This window comes from Aptenodytes patagonicus, chromosome 4 (assembly GCF_965638725.1).
Source record: "Aptenodytes patagonicus chromosome 4, bAptPat1.pri.cur, whole genome shotgun sequence".
Classification (NCBI taxonomy): Eukaryota; Metazoa; Chordata; class Aves; order Sphenisciformes; family Spheniscidae; genus Aptenodytes; species Aptenodytes patagonicus.
In genome coordinates this window covers 71,256,518-71,279,202 of record NC_134952.1, presented here as the reverse complement: position 1 = coordinate 71,279,202, position 22,685 = coordinate 71,256,518, and the positions used below count along the sequence as shown (strand labels likewise).

General features: G+C 38.2%; 1 protein-coding gene across 4 annotated transcripts in view; it reads right to left on the bottom strand.

The window, feature by feature from the left end:
* Nucleotides 1–649: 649 nt before the first annotated feature.
* INPP4B (inositol polyphosphate-4-phosphatase type II B) overlaps nt 650–22,685 on the bottom strand; it is a 328,856-nt gene continuing 306,820 nt past the window's right edge. For 2 of the 4 annotated variants that reach the window (XM_076337141.1, XM_076337142.1), the window contains exon 27: nt 4,047–4,544. In XM_076337141.1, the coding sequence (XP_076193256.1) occupies nt 4,370–4,544 (175 nt within the window). In that variant the 3' untranslated portion in view covers nt 4,047–4,369. Of the gene's footprint in view, nt 3,134–4,046; nt 4,545–22,685 lie in introns of those variants that run through there. The other 2 variants (XM_076337143.1, XM_076337145.1) reach the window with 2 other exon arrangements.

Genomic DNA, 22,685 nt, shown 5'->3' with positions numbered 1-22,685 from the left:
CACAGTGAACTACAAGGATATGTAGTCAAATCAGGGATGATTTAACTCCTCTGTTAGGCATTCAAACGATGCACAGGGCTTGAAGCAGCTTCTACGAAGAGTAAATGTATTCCAAGTAATGTAACTATCAACCTGCAGCAAAACCCCCTTAGTTTCTTCATAAAAGGCAAACCAGAAAAACCACTAGTTTTGAATCCATGCTTAGCTGACAACTCAGTTTTGATGACACAGCCTTTGCCTGTATGGACTGCAGTAGCCCACAGCAGGCAATGACCAAACAAGGAAACATTTGAGCCTGCTTCAGTACTGAAGCAACAAGGCTCTCCAAGGAGACTTGGAACCGCGTCAGCGGGTTTTACAAGGGTCTCGTGACCAACAGAAAGATGTTCCAATCAAAAAATTGGCTTGAAAAAGTTCAGCCTTATTTAGCACAAAACCCAGCCTACTCTTCTGTAATGGCCCAAGCCCAATGAAGTTTCACTGCAGTACACTGAGGTGGGTTTTGGGTTTTTTCCTTAATTATCTTTAACAAATAACAAATTACTTAATTTCACAAGAACATACCGGGAGTGGCTGTTAAAACAAAAAGGACAGTAATCCAATGCCTTCCCCCCCCCCCCCCCAAAAAATGTGGTTTCAGTGTGGAAAACATCTTAAATATAAAGGTAACATGATGGTCACAATGGCAATTTAGAACCCAAGTGGAATTAAAATGCCGAGGCGAGATCTTGAAAGACTATTTTCCTGATAAGAAGGAAATCTATAGAATTTCATATTTTGAACTTGACAGAATGCCCATGGGACTAAGATAAAGAACTATAGAAACCTATAGCACCCAGCAGCGAATGCCATCCCCACACAGACTTTTACAGATTGTTTCAGAATTACTTTAAGGCGGCCAGCATTCGCTGTTGTACATCTGTGAGGTTACTTCAGAGGTGCATGAGGAATTTATCACTATTTCTAAACTGTACATGTAGTCTTTTTTAAGCTAATAATAAACATGGCAGATAGTGAAGGCCAGTGCAGCAGTCTGACAAAACAAAACATGACTTTCCTAGGAAGATTTATTTTCCATAAATCCACAAAAAAGTTTTGTATAGATTAGCTATGTTACAGTTAAAGACCCAAACACGAATTTATGCACACGTCCAACCACCCAGTGAGTAGTGCCCACTTCTACTGCTACACAACAGGAAAAAATCAAGGCGTTATACTCTCATCTGCCTGAGCTTATCTATGTTGCAATGCCAACTCTTCTGGCATCTATTGTTGAAGTAATACATTCCAGAAGAACAAAGTCGTCATTCATGATAGCACATTATATAATAGAAATAAACAAATGCACCAAAACACTACTGAAATGACCTACTTCACTTTGGAAAAAAGTTCCAATTAGTTAGGTAAACATATTGTACAGGTGAATTTCTGGCTTCACTGAAGTCAAAGAATACTGGAACAGGGATCTCCTCCTGATGTTCTCCTACAAGTCCCAAAGCCTGATCTTGCAAATATACAAGATGGGTTTAATTTTATTCACATGATAGATCATTTCCATGTAATCACACAATTAGAGTTTGCAGAATCAGGCTCTTAAATATGTATTTTTACTAGTATAGTTACAGATTTATACCCAGTAATGGGCATTAATGGATTAAAAAGAACAAGTTATAACTCACGGTGCATCAAGATTTCTTTGACTTCCATAGGAGCAAGCAAACATTAAGTTCTTTATCCATGGCAATTACAATTTCCTACAGATGCTCAAATTCCCAGTGCAGTTTCATTAGGATAAAATTCTCACACTTCTGCTCTAGATATTTTTTTCTCAAAATGAATGCATTACGTAAAGGTCAGTAACCAGTGAATACTTGGGTTTTTTTAATTGTTTTTCTCTCTGGGAGGCAGGAGAAGGCAATAAATAGATACAATTAGAAAACACAAATGTTCTTTGCAAGACAAATTTCAGGACTAACACATGCTGGCAGAAGCATTAACATTCATTTTTAAAGCTGATAGTTCTTCATCCTAGAGTGTCTACATGCAGCATTACAAATTTGATATAAATCAGCTGCAGTGGCTAACTAGTCCTAATACAGAAGGTTACTCATAATTATAACATTTATCTTAGGCTCTGTAAAAACATACATGTTTTTACAGCCTAAAGATATTAACTCCTGTATATACAACTCATTTTCCCTACTACTAAAGAAAATTTAGTTTTAAGGGTTTACAGTAAACAGGAACATGACAGGTCAAATTCAGGTCACCTTACTTGAAGAATTAATCCCCCTGATTTCAATGTGATTTATGTGAAAGTGAAATAAGTGGTATTTGGCTGTGGTACAGAAAGCCAAGAACGATACATCCAAATGAACTGCAAGGAATCAGAATGGAATTACTGAGATTACAGGCTGTCATTACTGAAAACATATTATGAAGTTACCATGTTTATGTAAAGAAGCTAAATGTAATTACCAAAATTATATTTAGCCCAGATATTAACATTAGCATCTTTCATAAACACTTCTGTGAAGGATTTAATCATTAGTGATTAAGACCTCGGTGCTATGCTGGTTCCAGAAAACACTATTTCCAGCAGAAGAAACTCCTTAAATCAAATCTCAGGTTTTGGTTCAGAGTCAGAATTCCACCTTCCAGATTGCTAACCTCAGTTCCTATAGCAAATGACATTTCCCTTTTTAATCTTCAATCAAATGACCAAAAAACCTAATTCCTGCCGGCTTATGAGTCATACTAAACTTCAGCTTCACAAAGAAAAGTTGACTATATTTGGTTTTGAGACTATTCAGTCCGTTGCTTTTTCATGATATTTTATTTCATAACAACTAACTGGAGTTATTTTAATGTAAAATGATAAAACCTGATAAAAATAACACCTGAACTGGTTACACATTCCCAATTAATAAGTCATAAACAGCGATTTTTATATTCACTAATTAGCATGATGTATGTTCCTGATTACATTTTTTGTTAAACTTAGGTGTCAGCTTTTCCATATGTCCCTTCTGGAGGTCTGTAGTACTTTGGGAAAGCCATCAGCTGTATCATGTTGAATGCATACTTTCTGCATTTGACATTCTTCAGTACATTCTCTATGCGGCATCCTTCTCTAGTGAAAGGGGGAAAAAGTACAACTTCATGAAACACAGAATAAATAAATATGCTTTATTTGTTCATTGCAGAGTTTCAGCAACAGTTGAAGTAAAAATAACAAAGATTCAACTCTACATTTTTGTTTTCCACAAGTGATGATACATCTTACAAAATTAAATCCAAGGCCAGGCCCAGTACAGTTATTGCCCTCAGAAATAGATGATAAGACTTTTTCTCCCCAATATATTTGCCCTTGAGGTTTAAAGTTAGTAAAAACAAAATTAAATACTTTAATGATACATTTTGTTCTAATTCCAGAAATAGATTTGCCTTTTAAACCTTCTCATACTTTTTTCAAATTGTTTACTATATGTGTGAGAGTACACGTTGCCCTAAAAATGCGTATTCTAGGAATAAGGCATTTTATTAAGTCTGGCCCTAGAGATTTGTGAAGGAAAGTTTCATCTCTGCTTCATTTCCCGTATGTTCGGCTTTGCAATGAAAAAAAAAAAAGAGAGAATGGCTTTTCAAACAGCCCAATCCAACTCTCTGCTTTATAAAGGAAGGATGTTTGTTCACATAGAGTACAAAAGTCACAAGTGCCAAAGTGGTGCATCGAGACATAAACAGGACTTTGTTAAAAAGAATATAAAAGTGTCTTGAAAGCAAAAGCAACTAAAGCAACAATTACAAACAGGTTAATTTCATTACAAAACAGAACTTACTCTATTCCATTTAGTTACTTGACAGAAAAGAGTTAGTTGTAGCAAAGTAATAATAATTTGTTAAACAAAAAAGATCCTATCAGCTAATAACAATGAAAATAACACAATGAAAGTTAAGTCTCACAAACCACCGCCCTGTAATATTCATCTAGGGGTTAGTTTGTGTTGTGCAAATTCATTTTATTTTTTTTTTTTTTTTGTCAGACTAATTACTCTGGAAAGAGGGGTTCAAGCATTCAGGATTCCACATCATCTTGTATACAGTGACAGCATTGTAAGTGGGCTTTCTTTGAGCTAATTACAGTGGGAAAGCTTTACCATGAACAGAAAGAGCAAATCAATTCACTCAATGCATAGTATACTTCTTAGAGTTCAGAAAAAAATAACAAAAACATAGTACATTTCAGACATTTGTATCTTAAAGACGAATCCTTGGGGTCTGAGATTGTAGAAATATTACAGCATAATTCCTTTTTCTAAAGTTAGTTTGTTGCTGTTTGTAGAAAAGAAAGGAACACAAATTAAGTTTATTGATATTTGGCTAATAGCAAAGCAAGACTTAAAATAAGCCACACAACCAGCAGGTGTGAGCTGACAAGCAGCAAGGCGACAGGATAGAAGTGTCGAGAAGTTGGCTTGTTATCAGTTAGACAGCCTGTTTCGGGATCATCCGATTCATTCAGTGCTCCCTGGGTTTGTCTGCTGTTAAACAGGGGAAGTTAGGAACAAATAGAACAGTATTTAAACAGCAAAGAAAGCCAACATGTAGGTATTTTGACAAAGAGAAACTATATAGCCATTTTGATGAAATAGATTTATGCTAAGTACTTCCAATATATTTATTGTGTTCTACAGCTGACCTGGGAAGCACGATGACTAGGTGGCTAATATGTTATTAAGCCTGCTAGGTGCCTCGGAGTAGTATTCACAAGTTAACATTAAATAACTTATGAGATGAACTATACTATCACTAAAAACACACACACCGAACAGAAATGAAATAAGGAAGTTAAAAAAAAGTAGTTAAGGAAGCAAAGAAAAAAAGATAACAAATATGTCACAATGCAACACTGACAAAATAGCGTCTCCGTGGTGTTCACAGGTTGTTCAGTCCTGCTTCACTACCTATTAGGAAGCATATAGGCAGAAATAGAAAGGGCACATGCTCTTTTTTGAAAGAATTAACAACTATTTTAGAATAGTTTTAAATGATGGTAAATTGACTTCAAAAATTCATCAGTGCTGGTGACTGTTTTGAAGTCAACAGCAGTTCTTTTTATTTAAAGGCTCACACCTTGTGCTCGCCTGGATGTATATCTTGCAGCCCCATACTAGCTACTATGAAGAAAATTAACTCTAGCCCAGCCAAAACCAGCACGCACCTACATTTCTGAAAGAAAATTACCTTGTACCTTGTTCAGTCAACTCAGCTAGGAACTAATCTACTTAGAACAAAGTTCTACTGAATCACTATGCTGGTTTTGGCTGGGATGGAGTTAATTTTCTTCCTAGTAGCTAGTATGGGGCTGTGTTTTGGATTTGTGCTGGAAACAGTGTTGGTAACACAGGGGTGTTTTCTTTACTGCTGAGCAGTGCTGACACAGGGTCAAGGCCTTTTCTGCCTCTCACCCCACCCCACCAGCGAGTAGGCTGGGGGTGCACAAGAAGTTGGGAGGGGGCACAGCCAGGACAGCTGACCCCAACTGACCAAAGGGATATTCCACACCATATGACGTCATGCTCAGCATATAAAGCTGGGGGAAGAAGGAGGAAGGGGGGCACATTCGGAGTGATGGCGTTTGTCTTCCCAAATAACCGTTAGCCATGATGGGAGCCCTGCTTTCCTGGGGATGGCTGAACACCTGCCTGCCCATGGGAAGCAGTGAATGAATTCCTTGCTTTGCTTTGCTTTGCTTGCGTGCGCAGCTTTTACTTTCTCTATTAAACTGTCTTTATCTCAACCCACGAGTTTTCTCACTTTTACCCTTCCGATTCTCTCCCCCAACCCACTCTCAGGGGAGTGAGCGAGCGGCTGTGTGGGGCTCAGTTGCTGGCTGGTGTTAAACCATGACAATCACCGTAAGTTGCGCGGTCACCTTCCTACCAGAGCAGCAGGGATACTTTCAAATCACTGCCAATCTTTTCTATTGTAGTCTTAGTAGCTTCTCTACAAGTAGAATTATGCATACTGCAACTATACCTCTTCAATCCCTCTGAACTTAACTTTATTTGCATACACTCAGGAGTCCTGTTTATGGACTTCCTTTGGGCAGTAAGGACTGATAAGATTTTTATTTTCCTATTTACTATGAATATTCTGGCATGAAAAGATAACTCACAATTTTTCTCTGTGGACTTTATCATATTACAACACAGTGCTTTTTCAGAAGCGCATGTCCCAAGTATGCTGTTTTCTCAAGAAAGAAAATGCTGGCAGACCATAAAGAGGCTGTAGGACAGCAAAGGTAGTATCACACAGCCCCAGGTAGAATGAGAAGCGTACATCAAAGACAGCAGCAGTCACCTCATCTTACAGAAAGCCTGCCCTTCTGACTCGCGTGTTAAAAGGCAATGTTGAGTTTCTTGAGCTTGGATAGCAAGAGAGGTGCAAGAACTGCATTTACAGGTGGGATCCTAGGAAAGGGGCTGATCAAAACCATTCCTTGCACAATTTACCTTTTAAAGAAGCCTTCCATAAGTTCTTAATTTCTTTCTTTGCTTTGAACATTCAATCTGTATGTTACACTAATAAGGAGAACAACCCATACTATTTTAAGCAGCAAAATAAAAGATAAAAAATAAAATCCCTAGTATTTGAATCTAGGTCAAAGCAATTACTGGTGTCAGTGTGTCTGCTGCTTTTGGTCTACAGTTTTCAAGTGTCCGTAGATAGAACTTGGACAGAACTCAAACTATTTTAGACAAAATTCCCTCAAAAACTGTCAAGGAACAAAGCCAACTTCATGCTATGCTGACTTTGTCAACACTGTGACTTACACTGAAATAAATAATTCTGTGTTCTGTATCAGACCAGTCCAGTTAACGTCTTTGTCCTGAGGTCCACTCCCAGAACTTCCTTCCTCTTGTTCTCACAGCGATAACGTTACCATTTGTGATCAGTTGTGAGGACTAAACGTATGGTTCTTTGTTAATTTTTTCCTTTATAATGTATTTCTACATACTTTTAAAAACATGCTGCTTGCTGTTTTTCCTTTTCCTTCCTTAATCTCTACAGGATCCCACAAGTCTGCCTCTTTGACCCTTTTGCACTGTCCCCTCACCCCTTTTCTGCTCTTCAAGGCAAGCCTGCTGGTTTCAGCTTACCCCCATTATGCCCACAATTGAAGGCTGTAGCTCAACCCTCATAGTCCCATCTATTTCTCCCCAGTCATAGAGCCCAGGTACTTTTGGACTGTCCTTCTGGGTGTCTTCCATCACAGACTTCATATATGCGCCTATGGCAGAGCAAATGCAGAGACCAAACTTTTTTCTCTGAAAAGATCCATCTAGGCAGCAACAAAGTTCAGCATTCAGTAAGTTTGCACAGCCATTGCGTTAGCCACTGTTAGGTACTTCATTCTGGAGAGCCTTAGCTTTGCATGCCAATAGTTTATTCTAAGCAGACTGAGTTACACGCTTGCAGGTTGCCCCTACAGGGATGAACCCTCCTACTTCTGTGGTGTGCTTCTCTTTTGCTCCATATCTCATTGACAGTGTGACTGTCTTATCTATGTTGCTACAAGTCCCATTAGCATCGGTGAGATTTATGCAGCTGTAATGATGGAAACAGAGATAAAAGCCATTTGTTCTATTATTTTTTTTCAATAGAAAAGCCTACAGTATATTTGTTCCTCAATACGCTGAAAAGAATGATCAGTGTCTTTCAATATAAAAAGTCCTATCTTCCCTCCAGGAAAACCAGAGTGAACAGCTGATGCACACGGACTTCTGTTCCACAAATTAGTCACATCATTCTATGCATGATTCAATAAGACATCCTCAAAATAGAGCAAGAGGATCCAACTCTATTATTAGCTACCTAAGAACAGGCTGAGCAGCATACCTAAACATGCTTTTAATTTGAGAGGAATATTTGATCACGGTCAGATGCTTTGCTAAGCTCTGCTAATCCTTTTCAATGCGCTGCAGTGACAAGGTCTTCTAACACTTAAAGTGTTCTCCACAGTGACTAATGTATCTAGTTAAACAAAGCGAGGCCCTACACTCAGCTGTCAGCAACCTGACAACACTGCTTCCCCTGGCTGATCAAAACCTGTAGAAGTTTTACTGCAAACAGCATGAATCCAGCTGGTGCCGTGTCATCTGGATTTATCTGGCTTCTGACTGACACCCAGCACAACCAGAACAGAGTGATATCTGACCCTGTTATGGTGTGAAGGTGTAGCCATAGTTTTGGATGTTCTCTCCATCACAAACCATACTCTAATAGCTCTGAACTCACACCAAAGGGAAGGAAGAAGACTCCCAAAATATCTAGCAAGTTTTTATTTCACACACACAATTTTAAGATGACTAGTGAAAGCTTCTAAATCCGTAACATCTGGGGTCGTGAACACCTCTCTAACCTACAGTACTATTTTTATTCATTTACTTTCAAATTGTTCATTTGAGGCTTACAACATAGCACAAATACATCATAACAGCCAAGGGTGCTGTAAGTTTAATGACAATATAACCATTTCAGTCTGCCTTCTATCTCACTTGGTGTTTCATCATCTTAAACTCCTATTGGGATAATGCTGCATGCCTATCAAATGAGACAAAGGCAGAACAGCGGGTGTTTTCTGTTGGTTTTAAATTCAGATGATAAATTGTTTGAACCTCTAAGCAGTGGAGCGGAGACAATGAAAATGGTGTGAGGAAAAAAGAAGCCTCTCAAGAGTCCTTATAAAGTCAAGCACACATATGAGGGCACATTCTGGCTTTTGATTATCAGTCGCACTGACATCCTGTGCAAGGGTTTTGGAGGAGACACATTTTAACACTTTGGGGTATACGCTTCTCTTGTTAGAACTTTTCCAGCTCCAGCTATTAATGATACTGGAAATGCTACATTGTCCTAAAGCAGTGCTTCAGGTAGAATAGATAGGCAGCTTTCTATCAACACAAGGATCCTGTGTGCTAGCAGTGACTTCATTCTGAATTCATGTCTAATAGCACACGTACTTTGGGGGAATTTTCCTTTTTTGCAGACAGACTCAAGCAAGCAGTTTCTGGGCCTGCCGGGTTTTTCCTGTCAAACTCCAGTGCTGACACAGAAAAATGGCAAAAGTGAGATGCTTCTCTTTAATCCCATCCAACAATAGCAGCACAGACGTTTCTTCAAATAGAAGGGATTGCTAACAGTTCTCGATCTTACACAATTTTGCTTACTTACCTGTTCTTTTTATTTAAGGCTATCACAGTCCAGAACTTTTAAGAAGCAGCTTCTCTAGAGACTGTTTTCAGCCCTCTCAAAGATTTTAAACAGAATACTGTCTGCTTGCCTTTTAAAAAAAAAAAAAAAATTTTGGCATGAAAGCAGCTTAATTTCTACCTTATACATGTTACTGTGATTTGCTGAAATGCTTCAGAGAAAAAAAATGAACTGTTTCAACATGCAGCACTACAGTTCTAGAAGGTAGCCTTAACTTTTTCAAAAGGGAAAGATGGGATGCTTGTGAATGGCTCCTGGCCATTATGAAGATGCTACACTATAACATCTAGAAGAATAAAACGTGATTCAGAAGGAAATAAATAGATCTCAGCCTAGTCCTGGAGGATTGCTGAATCAGAGCAGAACTCAGATAAAACATATAAAAGAATATTGAGCAATAACCCTTTATGTTGAAAGATGAAGTTGATACAATAAAACCTCCAACAATTTGTAAAAAAAAAAAAGTTTCTGCATTGTTTCAAAATGGAAGATACAGGAAGGGAACCATCAGAGACATTTTCAGTATCAATGATCTTTACAATAACTATTTTTCTGGTGCATATTGTTGTCAATAACTTAGAAATTTTTCCTCAAAGCTAGATGGCATTAAATAAAGTAAAAGACGCTACAAATCAATTTTTGCTGCTTATGTGATCCTATAATCTCTACTTTGGTTCAGAACAACCAACTGGCATTACTGAAGTTGATGAGCAGTCTCAGATCTACAAATACTGATGAATTCAGCCAGTGATTTGGAGACAGCTGCTATTTAAACATACACCAACAATACAAACAATCTAATACATTTATCAAATCGTCACACTAACCCCCCTCTTTTTGTTTTACCTTTTGTACTGCAACTTTTTTCCCCTATTCTTTTTGCTTTTGCCAGCATCCTCTGTTTCCCTACTCCTTTCTTCTCTCCCTTTTTTGGTCATAACACATTACGTTTCTAATGTCATTATTTAGGAAATAAAAAGGAGAGCACATCATATAACACAAGGCTTGTGCACTGAGTTTGACCAAGCAGCAGATTAATGACGTAGTCATGATGACATGACACCTAGATCTTGAAAAACAGTTAATATATAGTAATTCAGTTTTTTGCGCTCAAAAGTATAACACTGTTACTATGGGTTCTCAGTCTGTCCAGAGGAAAAGATTCCATTTTGAGGAGCTGGCCAGAAACAGCAGGGTGCTGGAGGCTCAGCTATGGTTATGGTACAGATGTTGAACACCATTATGGGCAGGCCATAATGGTTCAGTAAAGGGCAACAGATTAATCAACACACTGTCTTGCAGTAGTACTTAATGAGAGGGAAGGAGACATTTGGTTTCCATGCACACAACCACATCCTGGAAAACCCTATTGTTTTATGGGATCACATTGACAGACACGGATTCTTTGGAAGGAATGGTGAAGTCAAAATTCATTTACACAGTTGCTCCCTTTCCCTCTGCTGTGTACGTGTTCTCATTAAGGTCAAACTAATTATAAAAGTCCAAATTTCCCACCAAGTTTTATCAGCTTAGCTGTTTTTGAATTTCCCACGGCAAGTGAAAGAGAAGCACACCCCGCACTTGAAGGCAATAAAGCACAACTCACTCCTGCTTTGGGCTATGGAAACATCTCCCTGCAATCCTGCTCTGCAGCATCCTTCCTGAAGGATGTGGAGTCTTACAGATTGAACCAGGAATTCACAATTTATTAACTGATCGCATGTCCCCTCTAGATTAAGAGGAAGACATTAAGTTAAGTCTGAGATAAAATTTAGGAAAATACCTATACTTAAAAAAAAAAAAAAGCACAAACCCACATGCTCATCTATTGTTTACCAGTGTGCAATGATAAAACATCAGAGCACCATTTGTTTGTTCACATGATTAGTTTAACAACAACAGAAATAGTTCCCAAGTAAGGTATTTTTTTATTTATCAAAATTAGAGAATATAGCTAGAGCTCGATTATTGTTTGGCATATAATAAATTTCCTGAAAATACAGTACAGATTAACTGAGACCTATTCATGACATCAGACTGTTCCTGACAGTTTCAGCCCAAGAAGGGGGAAGGTCTAAGAGTAATATTTTGACTTCTTGTTTATGAATGCAATTTTTGTTTCACTATTGTCCTACATTAGAGAAAGTCAAAGAGAAAATGCTGAAATATTGAATGCTAGGTTAAACATTTTTTGTTTGTTTAGACAGCATTTCAGACAGATCTGAAAAACAGAAAAATTTCTAGTTTGGTTCATTCCGTCCCAAAATTGTTGGCTCACCAAAGAGCAAACCCCCTACTGTTTGTCCTTGTTTACTTTTAACATACCATTAACTTTGAAGAATAGATGAAAGGGCAGCTTCGAGCTTTCTATCTAATATGCACAAAACATATGCTATTTGATAATATACATCTCCATCAGTGTTAATCCCAGCACTTCACAAATCTCTGCTGATTGCAGAAGAATTTATGTTTTCCTTTGTGACTGACACAGAACACCTGCAAGAATGTTTTTCTTGTCATTAAAGAGTAACTATGTGGTAAAATAGTAACGTTGACAAAATTCATACAGTGAAAATATAATAAAAATAAACAAAACATTCCAGTTAGAATCACAACCCACTTTCCTCACTGCTGCTTTTAAGACACCTACATTAGCAGTTTAAGCCCACCCTCAGCAGTTCCCCGCCGCTGCAGCCAAACAGCAAAGCCAAGTTCACGTCATGTGCCTACGTTCCCCTATCTGCCACAAGAGATTGCTGGCCAGAAGCCGCCCCATGGGAACAGTCCCTTGGTTGTGCCAATTCCCAAACTGCCCAGGAACCACCTAGGAGAGTGCTAAAATCAGCCAAAATTGTGCCAGGAAACATTTAGTAATTTCACTGTATAAAATCACTGAGATCATGTCCTAGAAACATTCCCCAGTGGTTTTTAATTTACAAGTATGGGCAGAAGCTTCAAGTCCTGCAAAGTCATTCTGGTAACTGTGTGAGAGAGTAGCTTCAGAACTGAAAAGTGATGGGTTTGCAGGAGAGATTCTTCTTTACCTGTCAAGACAGCTGAGTGGTTTTTGAAACATGATTTTCACCTCTATTATACTCCAAGCAAAGGATTTGCTGTTTCATTCTACTATTTACCAATACTGCTGTGCAGTATTACACATCAATTCTACAAAGGTTTTTTTTATATCAAAAAATATGGTTCTAATAATCTTCCCAGACACTCTTCTATAAAGTATTAGGATTACATATATGGGAAATTCTCAGGAAAAAATTGTAAAATCTTTCCTGACAAACTTCTCCTGCAAAGTTTGAAATTCAATCCAACGCACAACCAATATTAAAGCATATGTGATCTATGTCTTTGTGCAGGAAAACAACCAAACAAAAACCCACAACCAACCCATAAGCCGAATCTCAAGTTTCTTAGTGATCTGAGCATGTGTGAAATGATGACGACTACACCCTTCAAGTAAGTTCTGAACACACAAGACATTTCCCTTCCATAAGGTTATGGCACTAGTATAATTGGCTAGTGAGTCACACTTTTTCCAGTCTGTTTCTGTCATAGCAAGGGATTTTTACTGAGGATGTGGTTATACATTTAGCTCACATAGCACAGTGAAACATAAACCCATGATAAATTCTCTTTCATATGTCTAATCAGGTTTTAAATACTTTCTGTCGACCATGAAAGATCTTCGTGAATCATCCCTTTTCTTTTGGCAAAGACTTTTTTAGCCTTTTTTTCCCCATGGTGAGGACAAGTGGCAAAGCTGATTTAAGAGGCAGAAAAGGCTTGCTGTACAACTAAACAGTCATGCATGAAGAATGATGCTTAAAATCTGACATTAATTTCTGGATGTTCAAATCTATGAGTAGGATGACAAAATTCAAGGTCAGAGAGAACTGTTGGTGTAAACAGAGGATCACTTAATCTATGTTGCATCTGCAATTTGGGTCATTTTAAGTGAGGAGGGTGTTGAACAGCAGTAAGTTTAAATTTGAATATTGTAACTTAGTGTTTTATACCTGCAACTTCAGTTTGAGATATACAAAAGGAGGAACGTGACTGCTTCTGATTAATGACACCAATTCACATAATCTCTTCATGGGATTAACCAATGCATGAGTCATAAAATAAATCACAGGAAAGATCTGAAAACTACTCTTCCATTTCAAGTAAATAATGCCAGTTCATGAATTACTTTCAACCAACATACTGATACTGTTTTTTTTAAAACACATTAACAGTCTGAGATCCGATCTGTTCTGATCCCAATCATTCTTTGAGCCCTAGTACCACACACAGTATGTGGGTGTATTTATGCAAGGGGAGTTAGTGCACATGTAGATTCCCTGATCATGAAAAATGCACCTAAACCTGATTTTAGCTGGTGCACAAGTGCTGGTACCAGGAAAGAAAGCTCCCCTACTTAGGCTAGGTAGGTGGCTAACCAAAACGACCTACCCAAAAATGCATAGGCTGGGATGCAGACTGTAGCAATCTGGAGATTGCACCCCAATAGTCCTATCAATAAATCACCTTCTCTTTTCTTTTTATGATTTTAGTCATAACTAAGAGAGTTTTATAAAATTGTCCTGGTTTCAGCTGGGATAGAGTTAATTTCCTTCCTAGTAGCTGGTACAGTGCTGTGTTTTGGATTTAGGAGGAGAACAATGTTGATAACACACCGAGGTTTTAGTTGTTGCTAAGCAGTGCTTACACTAGCCAAGGACTTTTCAGCTTCCCATGCTCTACCGACTGAGAAGCTGGGAGGGGGCACAGCCAGGACAGCTGACCCCAACTGGCCCAAGGGACATTCCATACCGTGTGCCGTCATGCTCAGTACAGAAACTGGGGGAAAGCTGGCGGGGGGGGGGGGGGGGGGGGGCGCTGCTTGGGGACTGGCTGGGCATTGGTCGGCGGATGGTGAGCAATTGCATCGTGCATCGCTTATTCTGTATATTCTTTTATCATCATTATTATTATTATTTTCCCTTCCTTTTATGTCCTATTAAACTGTCTATCTCAACCCATGAATTTTACTTTTTTTTTTTCAGATTCTCTCCCCCATCCCACTGCTGGGGTTGGAATGAGCCAACGGCTGCGTGGTGTTTAGCTGGGTTAAACCACAACAAAAATGAAAGCAACATCCTATTTGAACGCCAAATGCACAATGTTTTCCATCTGCTCCCTTCAGAGCAAATGACAGGGCTGGGCTGAAATTCTCATGAAGTGCCTTGAAAGTGTTTGTTGTCCTTTCTGGTAATAGGTAATATGTAGAGACTTTGAAGAACAAACCCTTTCTATGGGAAATTTAGAGAGTGGATGTGACTGTTATATCTTTTATTGTTTTGTTTTAGCATCTATTTAGAAGACGGCCAAAGTTTTTTGGAGCCTGTTCTCAGACGGAAGTACTTTTCTTCCCCAAGTACCAAGGAGCAGGACTCATGCTGAAATCTTTTAAACAATATATTTTGTTTATTTTACAAGCTTTTCCTCTTTGTTTGTTGTCACTGCTCACATTTGTAAGGAAATTATGTCGAATGCTGCTGCAGGTTTCTCAGTAAGTTTCAGACATACTCTTCCAGCTCCCTTAATCATATCTCGAAAAGTGAACATTAGCACAGACCATCACTTTTTAAGCAAAACCAGCACTGCACTACTGATGGGGAGAATGAAGAGATGAAAACCCATACAGTTTTGCTTCTACCATTTCCAGAAAAAAATGACCTTTTGAACATTTGAGATCACTATAGACTAAAGATCCAATAAGCAGTGTATTTACCTCCTCTATCCCTAAGCCTTTGCTAGCAGCAAGGAATAAACAAACAAATTATAACACAGGGGCAAATACCTTCCTCTCTATAACAATGCTACACTTTCCTTACTGTTACAAAGAAATAAAGAATATGGTTTGACTCAGTGCAGTCACAATAATTCACAGTTTGCCAAAGATCAAAGATGCAGCTCTCAGGATATGCTTTATGAACTATGTTCAGGACTCCCTGAACAGAAAAAGAAGAGTTCACTACACTGGCAGTATCACTTAATGATGAGGTAAGGCACTGATGGATGAAAAAAATGTCAATTTACTTCCTGACCTGGATTGAACTATCAGATACATACTATTTTTTTTAAAGCAGTTTTGCCTGTATTGCAGACTGTATTCTCTCAAACACGCAATCAGTAGTGAGGAAACTCTCACCAGAGCTGTCACTACAATGCCTTGGGAACTGCAGCTTGCAAAAACCTACAGAAATCTGCCAATTCCTGCAACTTTGGAGTCTCTGGGATAGAGATATGTAAAGAATGAATGTCCCCAGCAAGCTGCATGCGGAAGTGCAAAGCAGTACAGCACTGGGGCTTTCCACTAATGGTGGTAATTGCCATCACTTACAAGTACGCAGAATGTATGCTATTTTGAAAATGCTTATAATTGGGGAAAAGAGGGTGTTTTACTATGAAAATTCCAAAACATGTAACATAAAATTGGAAACATCCAAGATTTTGTGGAAAACTTATCCACCTATAATCTGTTTTCTTCTGAAGAAGCAGCAAGCCAGTAGCAATGTTTGAGTATTTCCTTCCTTTCTTCCCCAGGATGGGGCACGGAAGGTAGCAAGAAGGTATAAATCTTCCCTCACTGAGATGGTGGAGAGTTATCTCTGTCTACAGCACATTTTTCTACTCTGTTATGTACGCTGGTTATTTTGCATGCTGGAAGGAAAATGGTTTAAGAAACATTTCAGTAAGACATCATCTCATGGTGCTCCCACTTTAGATAAACACCGCACCAATTTTCCAGAAAAACCCTGTCTTTTGAAATAACTTCAGTGTCCCCTAGGACACAACACTGAATGAGATTGTGCTGGGGGCAATTTCGGCACCTCCTATTTTACACTCTCTTTACAAGAATGCAGTTCTCAACCCAGTCAAATCTGAGACACATTAATCCTGGTATTGCTCATGTTTCTGGTCATGTTTTTCTTTAACCACTAAGAAAACCAGTAACACTTATTCACACGCTTAAAGTGTTTGGCTTGAGTAACTGTGAGCCAGAGGCCAGGTGGTCAAACAGAAAAATCTACAGTGCAGCCAAAAAGCACATAGGTTGTTAATTACAAACACTTTATCCTCCCCAAATGCCCATTACAATGGCAGGCCTTAAGGAATTCTGCTTCCCTTTTAATTTCTAATAAATGCTAATGCCCTTCAATTTACCGTGTAACATACCCCACATTAACCTCACTGGGAACGATACTGCCTTTCCGGGCCCAGTGAGATGCGTCAGCATTCACAGCCCTCTCCAGCACTTGCTCATGGCCAATGAACTACGAAAAAGTGCAGCCACCTACTCTAGTCTGAGCGGGCTGCTGCTCGCCTTGTCTCTTGGTTAACACTGCATTTCTGCGGCTGTTGGACAGCACTTACAGGCTTATAGTAACTAAACAACTTCCCTTTTTAGCTTACATTTACTGCACTGGTAAGAACACAGCAGAGACCAAGACTTTTAAACTGCTTAAATTATCCTCTGCCATGAACACAAATACATATGGACATGTATGCAATGTTCTTTTTTAAAAGATCTCAACCACTCTGACAGTTTTACTCTCAACTAACCTTTACTAAAAACTAAATCAGCTTCACATCATCTCACCGGAGCCCAGGCAACACGTGAAAAGGATGCTGGAATCATGCTTGTCTCATTTTATTAGTATTTAGTACCGTGTTAGTTAAAAATAAATTCTGTAATGTGCTATTAATGCGCTGCTACTGACAGCTTAAATAAAATCAATAAAACACAAAAGCTGCAATTAAACAGCAAAAGTAATTTTTAAAAGTTATCACTGCCAAGCTACAGGCGTCTCTTGTTATCTCATTAATATACACAAGGGGCAGAGTTGGCTCGTGCACTGTTTATGTACCACTAGGTTAATAACATCCTTCCTACTCTCTTACAACTTGGTTAAAGCACATAAGTAGCAGAATTGCTCTAAACTATTTTTGTTCAGTGTTGCTCTTTGCATGAACACTTAAGGATGGCAGCTATGAGATTCAAACAAAGCTAAAGGCACGTGAGCGCAGGCCAGCAATTGCACTTGTCAGATGAGTATGTACATCAGTGCACACAGAATATTTGGAGCATGAAATAATAAATGACATTTTCCCACGTATGGTACATAGTAACGAAATACATGCAGAACACTGTAGAAAATTTAAAACACGGTAATCCATCCTAAGCTGGAATTACTCACAGGTAATGGAAATTTCAGGGGAAAAAGGACAGTTTTACATTGGCCCAATAATGTTCTCTTGAGTTCAGAATAATTAACAACTAAAGAAGTAGCAGACAACCTGAGGGCAAGGAAAGAGTTATCTACCAAACATTTACTTCCCTAAAGAGGAGATACTTTATTTAGAAAGCTTCCTCTCCCTCCCATTCATTCAAATGATTAGCTGCACATTTTTACTATGGGATACTAGCTATAAATAAGTTCTTTTTCAAAAATAAATACATCAAATCACAATGGTAGAAAAATGAGAACAACATTTACTGAAACACTGAAAAAGGTTTTGAAAAAACAACTTCTACACATCTATCTTCTTAAAATGGCTAATAGTTGCAGAATTCATAGTGTTCCCAAAGTTACGTAAGCTAAAGTAACTTTGTGTCCAGAAGAGCTATCAGATTAAAAAGTTTACATATAAAAATAAATAAACCCAGCAATTTAGGATAATGGCACTTTAAGTACATTGCTTAATGGCTACTGCTCTCTATATAAACAAGGAAACTAACAAAAGTGGACTTTTATCCCCAAAATATCAAAGCACGCAGTAGTTATTTTATCATACAAACTAAGCAGATAAACAAAGGAAGCAGCCCAAATATTTTAGCGGCTGAAGGTTAAGCAGCAATTTAACAGTGCACTTTTAACTTTTTACTTCTGGCTTCCCTGACCCCAGAAAAATAATAAATTTATGTTTAAAACACAACAGGGAGTGTACTGATGCCAGGAGAATCTCCCCCATGCTAAGTTTTGCCCTCCTACCTTTATTTTACCTTCAGTTGTTTACTAGGATAACTACAAAATACACTTCCTAGATCTGATCCAAATCCTTCAAAAGGCAACACGTCATAGATTCCCTACCCCGGAGCGGCAAGTCTTTAGGTGCCAAATTTAACAGCCCAGGCTTCCCATATGCCTACAGAACATCCACAGGATGATTCAGAGCCCCTAAATCAGGTAGTTAACCATCCTCCAAGGTGTGTACTGAGAACATGAATTCTTAACCTAGACATTCATACAATAGGTATCTAAAGTTTTATGATAGAAACAGCTTGATTATGAGCATTGCACTGAATTCAACAGGCTTTGGAAAAAAATTCTCCAATGGTTAATTGCCCAATGTTTCCCCCCACACACCTTTACAGAGTTTTATGATCTCCAGCCCATACTTGTGCTACCACTGCATCACTTGCAAAATGAACGACGCAAGCCTCGGATTTTCTTTCCAGCACCATAACTATGGCCGAACATGATGGCTAACAACATAAACTTTCAAGCTCACTTGACTACAGACTATTTTTAAAGGACAGTCTTGATTTTTCTGTGTAATGTGAATAAAAGAGAAAAAAAGATTTACGAGCAAGCAATTTTCTGTTTTGGGCTATGTTACAATGTGGCACAGAACATTAAGCTTTGCAACAAGATTAAATGTCTTTTTATTTCTCTTTTGGCATTTCATATCCCATGGAGTATAGAAAGCAAGTTTAAAGTTTTTATTTTTGCCATAAAAGATCATTTGACTTTTTCCTCTCCATTGTAATATGTAATTCATTTAATAAACTTTATAATTAAAAAACCCTACTAAAAACACTTCTCTAGTCAAGGATTACAATTCAAGGGGGTTCATTTAGTTCCATTAGTTTTAACATCTGTGTTTTAAGTTGCAGATAGCTTCAAAAGTAGCTATTGAGGTAATACATTGCTTCATTTACAAAGAAAATTGGATGCTTAATGCATTTTGTAATGCAGTAATAACAAAGCGGTAGTATTTGCATAAAGCAGCCCACCGTAATAGCAGGTGTTGGTCTTGTCTGCGAAAAGGTCTTTTGACTTCTGCTAGCCCAGTGTGGGCTCGTTATTCCATCTGGTTATATATTATCCCAGAGATCAGTGAAGTCCACGCTACAGAAAGCCACATTTGGGAAGGTTTGTTACCTCATCTGTGCCTAGAAAAGCCAAATGCATGGAGAGAGGACGCTTTTCAATTTAACTAATTGCGTGGACTGTTAGTGGAGAACAGACTGGCCAGAAAGGACCGATCACTGCATCATAAAGATCTGCATTCCCTTCCGTGCTTGCGATAGGGCTGGTGCGGCTGCTTGGAGCAGGGGACAGGACAGGGCCCACCAGAGACCTCTGATGGCAAATTTCTAGCCGGCGTTTGTTGGTGTAGTTCCTTTGACTTTGCTAGAGCTATTCCAGTTTTATTTCAGGTAAAGGCTGTTTGTCAATGAGTATATTAAACGTATGTGGCACAAACCAGCATTTTAGAAATGACATACATGTCTAAATTCAAAGAATTTGAGGGAGACGGCGGCTGTTATCACCACCGTACCCACTGGACTGCACAGCTGGGATTGTGAAACACGTTTGTGACTTTTGTTTTCCAAATGGTTTTAATTGGTTTGATCATTCTCTGCTTCAGAGGATCAGTCTCTTTGTCTTACTAACTCATTATTTCCTAGAATTATCACATCATCGTAGTCACAACAATTATCTTTTCTTCTTTTGGATATGTATTTAGGTAGATCTGATTCAAACCTAAGACCTGAATTCCAAATGTTCTTACTATATTAACTGTAACAGCAAGCAAAGCAGAAAATTTCAGTTTCTAATCTGCTGAAGAGACAAACACTCTCAGAACAGAAGCATGTCTGGAAAATACCTGTACTGTGTCTGAGCACTTATATAAGCATGCAGGAGATAATCAAAACCATGAGTTCAAGTTCATTACCACCTCATTTCAAGTTTTACCTTGGAATTAAACTTAAATTGAGACTGAAATGAGTTTTGTTATCCCTATTGTGCTGCACAGAGGAACATTCCTCGTGACAGCAAGAAGAATGATTGCCTTTGGGACTGAAAACATAGAATTGGAGGTAACTGTCACAAAATAATTTAAAAAAAATCAGCTAAGACTACAAATACCTTTCTAGACTACTGTGCTATGTGTTTGCTCAGCACTGTCTTACCAGTGAATACTTGTTGTCTGAAAGTGAGAAAAAGTGTCTGATTTGAAAAATGCTAGTACACTCAAGTTTCATTATCCTCCCTGAAACACCAAGAACAATAGCTCTATCGCATTATATGAAGTGACCAAATTTTCCCAGCACTTCTACCTCAGTAAAATCTTCATCTACAAACAAGTAACTTCACCTGAAGATAATAAAGCTACAGGGCAAGACAGAACATGAAGATCTCATCTTTTAACTGAATTTTAATTGCCAGTCAAAGCATGCAAAACAATCAGAAACCACAATGATACAGAAATAAAGTACTCTACAACCTGTTTCTTGTGTTGTAAAAATATTTGTAAAGTTTGTAAGCCATTTTTAAAAGTTCATTTAATTAAGTAACATAATAAAACAGCAACATGTGACAGTGAAATGCACCGATTCCTACGTTTGTACATTTTCTTTGACTAAATTACGTGTGCGTGCACATTATGCGCTATACCACACAGACCAACATACTTAGGAGGCAAAACTTTGCTGTATGCAATGTTGCCTTGTCAAGGCACCACCAAAAGGTGATTTAAATCCTCTTTAGCCAGAAAAATATTTTACTTTTAATCTACCAGATTAAAATTATTCAAATTACAGCCAGCCAGACAATAACCTTTGTCACAAAAAATACTCTAATACTTCTGTAGAGCAAAGTAAGCGCAAAGTGTAAAGCCATATCCACCCTAAGGGCTTCATGAAACAATGTCCATTTTCCCTTCAAGAAAGAGCAGAAGGAAGTAAGTTGCAATGAGAACACAAGACAGTATCTTACAGAATGCAGCAAGGCAGGTTAACGGGGGAAAACCAATCCTACAGAAGCAACAGGAATACCCCTCTACCTGGTGGCACCTCTTGGGCCACTTCCTCAGCACAAGAGGGAAAATAAACAGCATAGTAGCGGTCTTACACGTACTACTAGCTCACTTTAAGAATGAATTCAAGTAGCATCTTCATGTGGCAAATGACGTTAATCTTTGCAACAGAAACTTTGAACTAGATCTAAAGCAATTGTCTACAAATTTGCTGATAATACCATTGCAGTAGCAAATTTTTACAGAGAAAGATGACATAGGGAGCAACCTTCTCCCCTAGGCAGCAACGCAGTAAGAAAGCAAGAGAGGACTTTATTCAGTATGATGCTGAGGGAGGACTCTCCACCAACCCTCAGGCAGTATACACAAGTTCTGCAGTGCCTAGGAGGGAAAGAGGCTTAAACTGTACAGCCAGCACTGCTACATGCGGCACGTCAGCATGAACCCAAGTAGCAAAAAGGAGTGGGAAAAGAGAATTGTTAACGTGCAGAATAGTGAATGTCAGTAGGGCAATGAACCTTATAAACGTTGCTATTGCACGTTCAAGTACAGCAACACAACTTTTACTTAAAATAAACCAGACAATGAGAAGAATCTCTGTTTAAGAAAAAGTAGATCCAAATTCAATTTCCAACAAAGGAAAGGACTGTGTGGTCATGAGTAAGTGACTTGACATCTCTGTACCATCTTTCTCCTATTGAAAAGTGAAAAAGATACAAATGCATTTCTTTATCTCACCCTCTGCTTGTCAGTTACAAGCTTTTTGAGTCAAGAACATTTGACATTAAGAAGCGTTTGCACATCTGCTCAAATCTCAGCTCTTGACTTACTTCTAATACTACTTCTAATACATTTAACTAGCGATTATTAAATGAAAGGCATTTAGTACATATGCAGCTTACCACGTTAGCCGTTGCTACGTGGGTGAGAAAGTGGAGAATACAATACAAATAAGAAGCGATAAGGTATTAGAAAGTGTCACATTTTCTTCAGGAAATAAACTCATGTTATATCTTTTTTATCATAAGATCTTAAATGAAAGAGAAGACATCTTAAAAATATCTAGCAACATAAACTCATAGCAATATATAAGTAGGATAGAGTATATTCTAAGAGCACACTGATGACAACAAAAGGTGAAAGAGCAAACACTGAACATATCAAAGACATTTTGAAAACTCATGAATAAATATTCTAACCAGTTATAACCCGTATTATCAAAGCACGCTCTTCTGGAATTCCAGAATCAATTCATGGACCTTTGAGAGTGAGATATTATTGTAACTGCTTGTCTTTTG